This window comes from Pholis gunnellus (genome assembly GCF_910591455.1).
Source record: "Pholis gunnellus genome assembly, chromosome: 24".
NCBI classification, from domain to species: Eukaryota; Metazoa; Chordata; class Actinopteri; order Perciformes; family Pholidae; genus Pholis; species Pholis gunnellus.
Genome location: NC_136551.1, coordinates 6,663,612 through 6,677,576, shown reverse-complemented (window position 1 = coordinate 6,677,576; position 13,965 = coordinate 6,663,612). Strand labels below are relative to the sequence as shown.

General features: G+C 41.2%; 1 protein-coding gene across 1 annotated transcript in view; it reads left to right on the top strand.

Moving 5' to 3' along the window:
• Positions 1-8,676, top strand: part of chrm4a (cholinergic receptor, muscarinic 4a) — a gene marked incomplete at both ends in the record, with an annotated part of 45,175 nt that extends 36,499 nt beyond the window's left edge. Inside the window, 4 exons of the mRNA XM_079185367.1 lie at positions 116-311; positions 456-545; positions 1,031-1,300; positions 8,431-8,676. Of these exons, the coding sequence (XP_079041493.1) occupies positions 116-311; positions 456-545; positions 1,031-1,300; positions 8,431-8,676 (802 nt within the window). The remainder of the gene's footprint in view (positions 1-115; positions 312-455; positions 546-1,030; positions 1,301-8,430) is intronic.
• Positions 8,677-13,965: the final 5,289 nt, after the last annotated feature.

The following is a 13,965-nucleotide window of genomic DNA, read 5'->3' as shown; positions in this document are numbered from 1 at the left end:
ATGTGCACAATTAATGATTAATATCTATCTTTGGATTTATATACTGTGCACACCTGATAGGCAGAGATTTTCTAATGGTGTACGCTTTCTGAAACTTTTTTTTTGTTTTTTTCAGAACTCCCAGCTTGATGAAGAGTCACCTGTTAAAGCAGAACAATAACAATGAGACCAGTCCTCAGGCCAGTCCCCGCTCTACTCCCAAACTCAGTCTAGATTCAACTACCACTGCACTGGAGGCTGTGAAGAATGGCAGAGTGGAGGAACCAAAACCTGTTCAGGGTCCAGCACAACCCAGTCCAGGACTCACACAGGTGCTAACTCGCACACCGGTAACATCCCCATTAACATTTATTGAGTGTTAACTGTAACTAATCTGAAGCTTCATAGTTAGTGTTCTCTCTATCTATCTATCTATCTACCAACCTACCTACCTATCTACCTATTTGCCTACCTAGGAGGAAAAAGAGAGCTCCAATGATTCATCCACAGCTTTTATTCCCCCCACCGAACTAAAGGACAACACCAACAACGAGGTGATATCTGAGGTTGGTATGCAACAGTAAATAACTTGTTTTGTTCACAAAGGATACACATGATATATAGAGATGACTACTTGGACAACAAAGTTGGACAACTTTGTCCAAAGCCAAGAGCCGTCAACGTTTCTTTTTTAACTCCAGTATTTCGAAATAAAACTACTGATGAATTAATGAAGAACACATTGAAGAAGAAAACCCAAGTAGCAGGGCCTGATATGACACCGGTGAAATGTCCTTTGTAAGTGACGGCTTTTTGCAGGACAATAATCGTTGGACTGCTCAGTATAAAATGATGATTGCTCCTAGTGTTTTGAAAACTGCAAATAAGCATCTGATAAAAACCTGAATACCAGATGGTTTGTACACTGTCTGATGGAGCATTCTGGCACTTTTGTTGAGGTATACAATAACATCATACACTTTCATGCACCCTACAACAGGTCACCTTGGCTATAAAAGTTCCTAATAAAACTCTCTTGGTTTTGTTACAGGCTGCAGCAAATCCCATTTCAGTTGCCACAACAACTGCCAATCCTGCAGTGTCCAAGAGCAGCTGCACCTCAAGGTGGTCCAAGATAAAGATTGTAACGAAGCAGGCCGGGGACGAATGCATCACAGCTATAGAGATCGTCCCCCCTGTAGAGGGAGCCGAGAGGCATTCAATCCCAATCAGCCGTCCTCGGACTGTGGCAAGAAAGTTTGCAAGCATTGCTAGAAGCCAAGTGAAGAGGAAAAGACAGATGGCTGCCAGAGAAAAGAAAGTATGTTAAAGTAACACTGCACGGACATGAAACAAAAATGGATAAACAATACACGGTGTGCTGACTTACAGATGTTCATTACATGAAACAGCTGCTTGTTTGAATGATAGTGGAAGAACACAAAGGCAGAAATGTGTTTATAGTGACAGTAAAATCATCTTAGATTATTTTTACAGTTAAATGTTTATAGTTTGCATTGCAATGAAGTCAATTCATTGGTTGGATTATCAGAGAAAGGAACAAAAATATCCAAAGGACAACATGTTAATATAGCAATGTCCAGTTTCCCTGAAATGTGTGAAAAAGCACAGTCTGAAAAGTAGGAGCAAACTGTTTCATAATACAAGTTACATACTCAATAATCATCCAGACACAGAAGAGACCAGTATCATTTATTATGACAACAAACAAAGCTAAAACTGGGGTTTTGCATGGCAGCATACAATATTTAGCTGGTTTACATGAGGGACTACCCAGTTTACCTATAAATGGTACGAAGCAGCTGTTGATGAGTTGCTGTTGAGTCTCAGTCACTTTGCTTCATTAGTGATCAGAATGACAGATGGCATTTGGAAACGTTCCCCTGAGTTTTAAAATGAGCATTATCTTAAACCACATTTTTCTGATTTTGGTCCAGCACCCATCTAAATCACCACAAGTCACGATTGAATTTCTACATCAGCAGTGAGGTAGGCATTTTGGGAGATTTGTCGTGTACATGATCAAACATTATCATAAATCACACAGCAGTGTTTCTAATGGAAGCACTTGTTTTAAACTTCATGAATTCATTAGAAATCAGTTATTTATTGCGAATGCTTCAAATTGTTAGAAATTAGAAATGACAGTTTTTTTGCAGAATGCGGTCCGTTGCATATACTGTAGCAGAAACCAGTGGTGGAACGATATACAAAATTCACAAATGTCACAATGCCTGCTTCGAGTGCCTCTGCGCAAACCACTCAGAGAGTGTTAGGGTTAACCCTAACCAGCCTGCCCGGCCTGCTGATCACTGCCCTGATTTGACAAAAATTCCGATGCTGTAATGAGAGAGAGCTCGGGATTGACGACATCGTTGAGTTTAGTTTATTAGGTTTATTTACGAGTGGAAGCTTCACTCCGAGGTAGTGAAGCAGATTTGGACCCGGTTCGGGAACAAGGAAGTGGTTCTGCTCATCACCCACTTCCCGCTATGGTTCTCCCTTGCACAGCAGGACAATTCACTTGTGCGGGTGGATGCACGTACATTGGCCAAGAAAGTTGCTTTGCGCACCTTTGCCTCATCCCTTGTCCAGTAGATGGCGGACTCTCTGGGATGTTGGAACAAAGGTTACGATATTACTACCCTAGTTCTGTAAGCATAGGCAGAGCTCTCCACTAAGGGGAACCTGTGACTCCTACGTTGCTAGCTGAAGTGGGTTTATGTTGACAGACAGCGATATGAGCTGCCTGATATACTGTGGGGTCCGCACATATTTGTGTAAGCAGATCCTGATTTGCCATGATTATAATGCCAATTATGCAAATTTTCAGTGGGCAAATGTGTGCTCTTGTTTGGAGGACAATATTGCCCATACAGCCAAGTAGAGGCCTCTGCCTGTGCTTGGCATGGCGTGAATCTGCAGTGGGAGGCTTCCTGAACTTTGTGGGGAGACGGGCTCGCCGTCCACTTTTGGTTTGTCTCGTGCCGCTAATTGACACATTTGGTTGATGCCTTCATATCATATCTTACAAACAGACAACAGTTCATCAGTATCAACAACTGCACCTGCTCCACTGCTCCTCTGTCTCAAGGCGTCCCCCAGGGTTCGGTGCTTGGTCCTCTTCTGTTCATCCTCTACTTGCTCCCTCCTGGTAGTATCATACGTCAACATGGTCTCCACTTCCACTGCTACGCCGATGATGTCCAGCTCTACATCTCCACAAAAGCAATTACCACTGCTCCTCACTCCACTCTGACCAACTGACATACTGACATTAATCATGGATGCAAACCAACTTCCTCAAACTCAATCTGACATGATCATCATCGGTCCCAAATCCCTCAATAAAACCAGTCACAACTTCTGCCTCACCATCGACAACTCCACTCTGTCTCCCTCCCCACACATCTGTAACCTCGGAGTCTTGATTGACAGCAACCTCTCCTTTGAACACCACGTCAACCAAATCACCAGAACTACCTTTTTTCACTTAAAAAACATAGCCTGTCTCCGCCCATCACTCTCCTTATCTGCTGCTGAAACATTGATCCACGCCATCATCACCCCCAGAATCGACTACTGCAACAGTATTCTTCATGGCACATCATCCAAAATCCTAAATAAGCTCCAGTATATCCAGAGCTCTGCCGTTCGCCTGCTCACCCACTCCCGCTCCCATAATCACATCAACCCTGTTCTCCAGAATCTCCACTGGCTCCCCGTCCCACAACGTTTCGAATATAAAGTCCTTCTCCTCACTCATAAAGCCCTCCATAATCAGGCCCCCTCCTACCTCACCAACCTGCTCCACCACCACACTTCATCCCGTCGGCTCCACTCCTCTGATGCCTCCTGTCTCTTCCACTCAGGACCAAGCGCCGAACATGGGGTGACAGAGCCTTCTCCATAGCTGCCCCCTCCCTCTGGAACTCTCTCCCCAAACACATCCGAGACTGCACTGACCTTTCCATATTCAAATCACAAATCAAAACTCACCTTTACAGAACTGCTTTTAATGTGTGACGAATGTGTATTTATGATGATTTTAATGTTTGTGTCTGAGAATTTTGAAAAGCACTATATAAATAAAATGTTTTATTATTATTATTATTATTATTATTATTAAATATTTGAAGTGTATCCACAGATAAACCCCATGTCAGTCGAATAATTGGCTTATAGTTTGACACAGGAAGACAATTATTAGCTTACTAACTCAATGGGTTAGTCGAACCCACTGAGTTCAACTAAACAGGCTTAGCAGACTAGCATGCTACAGATTTAGCTTGATCCTCAGCTCCATCACAGTGCAGTACACTCATCAATGTGATCATTTCTTTCTAGATGATAGCAGCCTCAAATGAGAACAGGAGGGAGAGGACGATGATGGTGACACAAACAGTCAGATGTAAATCAGTCAGTTGATATACAATAGACAGTCTGAAGCAAATTAATCATTTGCTAATGAGTTTATTGTGTTTGGTTAAGCCTATTTTCCAATTAAACACCCTCAATCATTTAACATCAAACACCACTCACAGTAAAGATAAAAGTGTAGACTTGAAGATTCAAATGAATGAACAAAAGCTATAGAAACATCTACTGAACCATGTCGTTTGGTATTCCTCTTGCAGGCTTTGGTGCTTCTAAAGAAACTCTAAAGATCACGTAGATGTGTAACGTAGATGTGGGTCAGAATCAGTATAGATATGAGTTCAAAGTATTAATGTAATCCTACAATATATTCTGATAACATTCATTGCTAATGAATCAATCACGGTCAAAAATCGATAGGGGCCGAGGATCAAACCCCCAATCTTGCTGACAGCAGACCGGTCTATGTCCTGAGACGCCCTGTGTCCTCTGGAAGGCCTTGCATTGGCAAAATAAATAACATTACTAGCAGATTACGTTGTGACAGGAACAATGTATTCCTATTTTTTACCCCACAATCGTTGCAACAATATGTCTGCTGCCATGATTACTTGGCAAAATCTTATCTAAGATTCTATTGTAACCCTCTGTGCAGTTTTTTGGCATCTGATAAGCTCGTGGATCTTCTTTCCTGATTTGTACTTCATTGTCTCATCAGTAACTGAAACAATATGCCCACTCCAACAAATTTCATTGTGTTAACGCAGGATTGTTTTTGCCTGAAAGTCAGCTTAGCCTTCTGTGAGAGAGTAGGAGGTACAATCATGTCCAACCATAGAAACCAAAGAAAGGGAAATGATACAGGAGCTGATTTGACTGATCTAGTGGAGAACCATGAAGGGAGATGGTCTTCAAGCAACATCAGCCTCAAGTCTGATTGACCTGTTGGACAATAAACAATGTTCATGATCTCAGGCTACATCCACACTAATACGAAAACCACCGTCCACATGGCTGTTTCAGCATCGTTTGCAAGTGGATTTCCGTCAATACTAGCAAACCTGAAAACGAATATCACGTGACTATTCACGTACACTGAGCATGCGGGTGCAGGTTTAAACAGAAAGTAGATTGGTTGCTTAGTTACAGAAAGTACGACAGAGTAATATTAGGGTATAATATTATAGATATCAAAACTGCCTTTCCTATCCAAAATCTTAGAGAAAGTGGTGGCCAACCAACTCACTCCTGCACTGGAGAGGCACAACATGCATGACAAATTCCAGTCTGGGTTTCGCAAACAACACTCTACTGAAACCGCTCTCCTGAGGGTTTCAAATGACATTCTTATGTGTTCTGATGCAGATGACTGCTCTGTGCTAGTACTTCTGGACCTCAGTTCTGCATTCGACACTGTAGACCGTAACATCCTGATTTAGAGGCTACGTGATTGGGTTGGCATATCTGGCATAGCGTTAGACTGGTTTAAATCTTACCTTACTGACAGAACTTTTAATGTCTCTGTGGGTGATTTCGTGTCTGTCACGAACGCCATTGTCTTGTGGCGTACTGCAGGGCTCGGTTCTGGGGCCTCTATTATTTTCGCTTTATTTGTTACCTTTGGGACCTATTATAAAAAGTCATAATGTGTCCTATCATTTATATGCAGATGATATCCAACTCCAGCTGTCATTCAAACCCAGCGAGGCCTTCACATTAACTAGGCTCCTGGACTGTGTCAATGCTATCAAAGACTGGACGGCAGAAAACTGCTTACAACTTAACAACAATAAATTGGAGGTTCTAGTTATTGCACCGGATGAGTTTGTCCCTATGATCAGGCAGAGTATTGGTCCACTCTCCTCTGATGCCCATTGCAACCTGCACAATCTAGGGATTTTCTTTGATTGATCCATGTCGTTTGACCCCCATGTTAAACAGCTGTCCAGATCATGTTTCTTCCACCTTAGAAATATCAGTAAACTAAGATCTGTTGTATCAACACCTGAACTAGAGATGATCAAACACACTTTTATCTCTTCACGCATCGACTACTGTAAGTCACTTTTCCCATCACTCAGTGTATCTGCTCTTAACCACTTGCAGGTCATCCAAAACGCTGCCGCCAGATTGCTCACCAGGACAAATCGACGGTCTCACACCACCCCCGTACTCCGATCTCTCCACTCGCACCCTGTAGCATTTAGGATTCACTTCAAAATTCTTACCATCACTTACAGAGCACTACATGGTCAGGCTCCTACACACGTAGCTGATCTTCTTCACCCCTATTCACCCGCCCGCACTCTCAGGTCAAACGCTCTAGGTCTTCTGTCTGTTCCACGTACACACTTTAAAACCCGTGGTGACCGAGCTTTTGTAGCAGTAGCACCGAGGCTGTGGAATTCTCTGCCTGCAACTCTACGTCTCGCAGATTCTGCAAACACTTTTAAAAACCTGCTCAAAACGCACCTTTTTAGACTGGCGTTTGGGTAAAACCCATGTCCTAGACCTGCTTTCAAAATGTTTTAATTTCGTTTTGTTTTTATGTGTATATGTAAATTATTGGCCCTATGGCCACATTGTGTTTTTTTTATGCTTTTAAATTTCTGCTCTGTTAAGCACTTTGTGACTTTTTTGTCTGCGAAAAGCGCTACATTTCATTCATTCATTCATTCATATCTTAATATTAATAGTGAAAGGTTGTGCTTTATACTTAAGATCTTCCTCTAAAATCTTCCTCTATAGACTCAAACAGACAAGTTTTAGAAGTTTTATTTTCAGACTTAGTTACAAGTCTTACTCTCTCTCTCTCACATCAAATTTACTTTAAAATGAACACAAATCAAAGCTTACTAGATTATGGGTCAATAAATGTGGTCAACACATGTCTCTCACTCGTGTCCTTGGTTTCAGTGATGTCTGTTCTTACCTTCGTAGCTCTGCTGGTGGCTGAAGTCTCTGGAGAGCATTTACTGCTTTTGTTCCTTTACAGTTTATGTCTGGACTTCACAATAGTTGTGCAGAACAAAATAAGCATTAATAAGAAAAGGAAAGTCCTCCGTTTTGTGCCCGTCACCCTCCCCAAAGCCGCAAACTGTGACTTTAATTAAACATCCGTGATAACGTAGGTCTGATAACGCCGCTAGACACGCCGCTCGCTAATCGCTCCAATAACATTCCGCATGTCAGCAGCAGCAGTAGAATTATATAATGCATAATTTAACTGGACAACAGCTGCTAGTAAAGACGACAAGGTCAACAACACCTGTAATCAATTATCCATGTTGAATTAACCTGGTAGTTGATCGGTAATCAAGGCTGTTGTTTGTGTTCTACTAGAAAAGGGTCATGTGATCGGGGTGTGACGAATCAGGGAAGGACACGTCATGACTGAATGCTAAGACCCAATCAAGGAGCGAACGCGGGTGTCTACGTCATTGTTTTAAAACGTATGCGTTCAAACCCGTCCACGCGGAGCGTTTTTGAATTCCTCCGTTTTCGGTGCTCTAAAATGCTGACATAATGTGGACACTCAGTGTAAACGTAGCAAAAGATATGCGTTTTAAAATGGAGACGTAGTAGTGTGGACATGGCCTTAGAGACTGATGTTATATGCTTCTATGTCAATGTTAGAGAAAAAGTCTACTGTTAGAAGAAAAGGTTTGTAATGAAGTGCACTTTTTTGTTTCACATAGTACTCTAAATGATATACTTACATTATTTTCTCTCCACAATTTCAGTTTATTTTAGATATCAACCTGCAGAGTGTTAAAAAGACTTGAGGTAATCAATCTTTCAGAGTGAACAGCTACATCATTCCTGTGTTATAATTAAGTGCTTGCTTTTCAAACCAGTAGACGCAGCTTTTTGACTACAAAACAAGAGACAAAATGTTCACTCTCATGGAACTACCTCAAACAAGTTTGAATTCTCACCAAACTGATTTTATACCACAGTGAAATGAATAAAACCAAACGGCTGCCTGGAGACGAGAAAAGATCATCAGTGTTCTCATATTCCTTCTCTCTCTTTTCTTCCTTTTCGCTATAGGTGACCAAGACTATCTTTGCCATCCTGCTGGCGTTCATCATCACATGGACACCGTATAACGTCATGGTGTTGATCTCAACCTTCTGCCAGTCTTGTGTCCCTGACACTGTGTGGGCTATTGGCTACTGGCTGTGTTATGTCAACTCTACTATCAACCCAGCTTGCTACGCACTGTGCAATGCCACATTCAAAAAGACATTCAAGAACCTGCTTCTGTGCCAGTATAAAAATATAGGTACAAGATGAGATGGAAGGAGAGGACTGAGGATGGGATGGATGGGGAAGGGATGTCCCACTGCAAGAGCATGGGACAGAGGAGGAGAGAGAGGAAATATTGTTGAAAGGTGAGTGGAGGAGAGCTGAAGGAGCTGGAGAAGAGAAATGGATGACAGAACTTAGTTGAAGGGGTCCATCTAAAGAGAAGGGACATCTTCAGGGGGTGAGCAACTCTGGTTTATTCTGTAAATGATTGCCAGTCATCCCTATGGTATATTCAGAGTGGAATGTGAGTGTAAACCAGTGATTCTTTAACCTGCCCTGATCCCTGATGGAAATAATCACCATGCTGTCATTTGATCTATCTATGACAGATGTGTTTCCAATATACACTGTCACTGCCATGGTAATTATAACGTAAGTAAGCTGCAATGATTCAGACTTGCACTCACACTCAATTGTAACTAAACATAATTCATAATATTATGCCATATCATAATGTATCAATGCTGTATGCATGTTAGTCTCCTCTATGGATCAGATGGAATGCATAAAGTATTGCAAGGTAACTCAAAATGTATTACCATTGAACACAAAAGTTGATGTTTTTATAGTATATCTAAATGTATCATTTTAATAATTTTTCAAACTGTGATTCTGATTGACACCCCAAATTGTGTGATTGGTTCTATACCACAGACAAAAAAATAGAAATAGATGATCGTTAGTGAAGCATCATGCTACTGCCAGTGTTTGGGTGTGTTCAGGTCTTCCGCGTTTTAGATTGACTTTACTAATTCTGTGGTCACATCAGATGGTTGGTTCAGATTAGGACCGACATAATGGATCTTTGAATGTCCTCTACTGTTTTATAATATTAGAAAATGTAGTGTACAGCATTAAACGTTATTGTAGACTGCAGTCACTGAGTTGTTTCGCACTAAGCAATGAGTTTCTCTTCTAATGAAATTCACTTTCTAGCTTCAAAACTGTGAATACACGATTTGTATTGTATAGTCTATTGTCTAAACACACATTCTTTAGCACTTAATGAAGTGTTTATGTATCTCTCCTCCACCTGTATAGAGGTAGGGAAGGAACCAAAGACAAAGTAAGAGGATGGGAGAGAACATGGAGAGAGATGCTAAAGAGAAAACATCTGGATGAGAGGAAATGACTGAGTGAGAGGGTAGAGGGGATGGGGAATAGAGATTTAGGAAAAAGTAATGATGAGCTTGTGGAAGAAAATGAGGCCACAATGGGATGCATTGTTTCATGCTTTCTACGACGTTGTGCACAGATATTACATTTTCTATAGTTCTAATCACAACTTTAGTAAATTATTTAACAATTTGGGCAAATTTAAGTTCCTTTCCAAAAAAATGTCAAACATCTTTAAGGCCTTGTACGAAGTTACTAAAGTTAGACCATTGGCCATTTGACCTTGAAATCAGATTTCCATATTTCAACGGTGAAATATAGTTATATGAGAGATTTGAATTAAATCTTTAAAATTCAACTGATTGCTCAATAGTGACTCTAGAGAGCTCTAGAGGAATGTCGCCCTCCACCCACACAGACGATGAGGAATACATATTTTAAAGTAACATCACGCTCTTTTGAATCCAAACCCACACCGAGATATTTCTCTGCAGCTACAAACTTTGCCTGGGTCCAGACCTTTGAATCGGCCCAGTCCACGAGGACGGATTCGTCTGGCATCGTCACGTGAAACAGCGGTTTCCTTCATTAAAAAGTAATTAATCAATAAGTGCAGAAGGGGATTGAAGATTAGCCAATCAGCGCTAGACTAGCGCTGTTTTCAAGGTGTTTTCAAACCTCTCTCTCCCCTCACATCCTGTCGCTGTCGTCTATTGTAGCTGCTGTAGTCCCTGAATTACCCAAAATAGAGCGTGATGTGATGTGATGTGGACCCAAAGGACAGATGTTCTACAGTCATTTTACATCAGATTCATTCTGCTCGTCCTCATCTTCATGCCATCAGCAGCTTTCGTACAGACATGTATTGCATCACATTGTTTGTTTCTAAACACTGATCATTTACAAAATGAATATCATTGTATGACTGACACAACAAGTAGAAGAAGTGAAAACATCTCCCTTTACTGTCAGTAGTTCTCAGTGAGACACTGGAGACTAGCAGGAACATTTCAAAAGCTTTTGGTAATTCATTCTGCTCATTCAGTCAGCTCAGTTTCACTTGGTTTCTCTCTCTTGTTGGATTTCTATTTTTTTGTTGAGCAAACTTTATTGTGGAGCATTCATAGCCAAATACAACAAGCAAATACACTAAAATTATAACATTTTAAGAAAAATTATTCTCTGAAAAAAACAGGATATTTCCAGATAATAAAGACTGAACTTGTGTTCTTAATGTCAGCTGTCCAAGTTGTAATAAATGCATAGTGATAGTACACAGTGCAACAGTGCAACACTGGCTCTGTTAGCCGATCCCTTTATCTCCATGGAGCCATGTCAGTGTTCATCCAGTGTTCACCTGGATTGAAACACATTTACTCTCCTGTATGATCGGAACCCCCTCTTCGTCTTCACCAGTTTTCTGCACCTTAAACTTTTTTCTTCAAGTTCTACCACCATTTAAACTTCAGATTTCATCATAAAAAATCTTTGTATTTGTCTTCTCACAATGAGAATAAAGCCTGTATGGACTTGAGAATGGCTGCTCAGTGTAAAATGAAGATAGAGGAGAAAGAGAGTAAGTGGAAAGAAAAGTGAAGCCTGCAGGAAGTGAAGAAAGGCAACCATCACCAACAGAATGCAGAAAGGATCATTAGCGGACATACTAAATTAACAAGATTTCAGAACAAAAGGATGACAGCAGAGTTTAGGGAAATTAGACTCACTAGGCACAGTTTTCATGAGGAAGTCCATCCATCTTAAACTGGGCTGTAACAGAGAAGAATGCCAAACATTTATCAAACTTGTTCAAATTCTTGTATTCTATGAAACTACTGGTGAACTGATATCCTCAATCTTATATTCAGTGCAAAGCCCCTTCAAACTAAACTAAGCGTTTCTCATTTCCTTGATAATATGACACACCAATCAGCAGGATGACATTGTTCCATCAGTGCTCTCTAAAAGCATTCCAAATTCATTTTTAATAGGATTGATATGAGCACTACAGTTATGAGTAGCTTGGGTTAGGGAAAGACTAAGGAACCTTCATCATCAGGGTTAGAGAAGACCAACTATCTTAAGGTTGGGGAATCACCATTGTCCTGGTTCAGAACAATAACGTTAGGTGGTCCTGGTGGTCTAGGGTTTGAAAACACATACCGTCTACTGACCACACCCCCCTGTTTGAGTCTGTGCCCTCCTGTCCTGTCAGCTCCTACCGTCTGTGAGCTAGTGCTGCGTTCAGAAGCGTTCTAACACCACAGTATATCAGGGTAGAGGTGTCTTCAGCTCCATGACTGCTTATCCCTCTGAGCCCGGCAGAGAGAGCAGAGGTGGTGGAGTGGTGAAGACCCACTGGGAGCACGGAGAGCTTTGATGCTGTGGGCGTACATTAGCTCTAACAAGTATGATCGAGGTTCCCTCACCTCCTATCACATTGGAACTAATTGCCTCCCACCTCCAAAGACTTCACATGATTGGTTTTCCATCGCACACCTCTACCAGGAGTTCTTGCTCATAGCTGGACCCTCAATACTTTCGGAGTATTCATCAACTAAATTGCTTTCACTGCACCAAAACATATCAGATATTACCAGATAAATCACTATTTATTTGTTTACCTGGCTGTGTTAAGACAACATGAACCAATTAAGCGTTTAAGTTTGGCTTATGTCATGCTCAAAATGTGTTAGTTAGTTTCGACAATGCAATAATCTTTTAAAATCCCTACAACCATTTACTACAGTGGTATCTATATTAAAGATTTGAAATCCTACTGAGGCTACTGATGACTGAGGCAGTTGTTGGATTCGTCTCTGTCTACCTTTACCTTACCAGTTCATCCAGGCAAAGTTAGAAAGAAACAAACAATATCTCAGCTATGTGGCACCGGGAGGAGAACATGATTGGAGAAGCAGCCAACCATTGGTAGACATGTACAAACAAAGGTGACCTTGTTTTCTACAGCATGAAGGAAAACTAAGAAAAGTAAGCAATTACTTTGCTGTTCTCTGTATTATGATAGCTGTTCGCAGCCCAACTCGTCACATACTGATGCTTTGTTTGACCCATCACATTCTCTCTGAGCGTCTAATACAGACATGGATGGGTTACAGACACTAAGGATGCCGTGTGCGTCGCTATCAGACGCAGACGCACCCCCCCCCCCCCCACGCACACACACACACACACACACACACACACACACACACACACACACACACACTACTTCCTCCCCCTGCAGCCTCTCTTCCCCATCCGTCCTGGGGTTAAAAAAATGCAGCAGCCCCACAGTAAGCTCACTGTCCGTGGTGCTGCATATGCCTTAGCCCCACATGGTAGCACTCACTGTGTGTGTGTGTGTGTGTGTACATGCCACTTGTCCTGCTTGTACTAGCAACACTATTTTTAAGGCCACCACCTCAGAGAACCCCTGACAATATAAAATGATTGGAAATCCTTTAGTCAGCAGGTGGAGAACCACGAATGCTTTACCAAAGGTGCCACATGGCTCAGTGTAGTGCCCCTGCTGTCTCCATGGTCAGGAGGTCTGAAGAACCACTGGATCAACACTCTTGTTCAGTAGATGTTTTATCTGATGAGACTTGATGACTTAAAGATTAAAAAAATAAAACAGAATATACGTTTGCCATGATTTAAAATCACATGATCTGTATTATAATTGGGGATGAACTGTACTGAAGTACCAAACTGAAGCAGGCGCCTACAGAAACCTTCATTAGGCCAAGACACTGTTTCATTTGGTAGTTCACTGTGAAACACTGTCCACACGTGTTAAAGATCTGTATGTTAAAGTCAATGTAATGTATAATTCAGAGGTAGTATCTAGTCACTAGTTTAGAAAACATTACTGTATGTTCAAATGTCAATTCTAAGCTCATTTCTGTAAATACACAACACAATAATTATGATTATGAATACTAATACTATATCACATACTGAATCATTCCAAAGAGAGGACATGTGGTCCTTGTGTTCTTTCAAAGTATATGAAATATATTTACCTCCCAATGTACAGAGCATGAATGTTGTAGTGATCTAAAGACATTGTGAATTGTAGTATTATACTTTGTCAGAGTATTGCTTTTAAAACTTCAGCTCAATGGCATCAGTGACAACAACACATTTTCACTATGT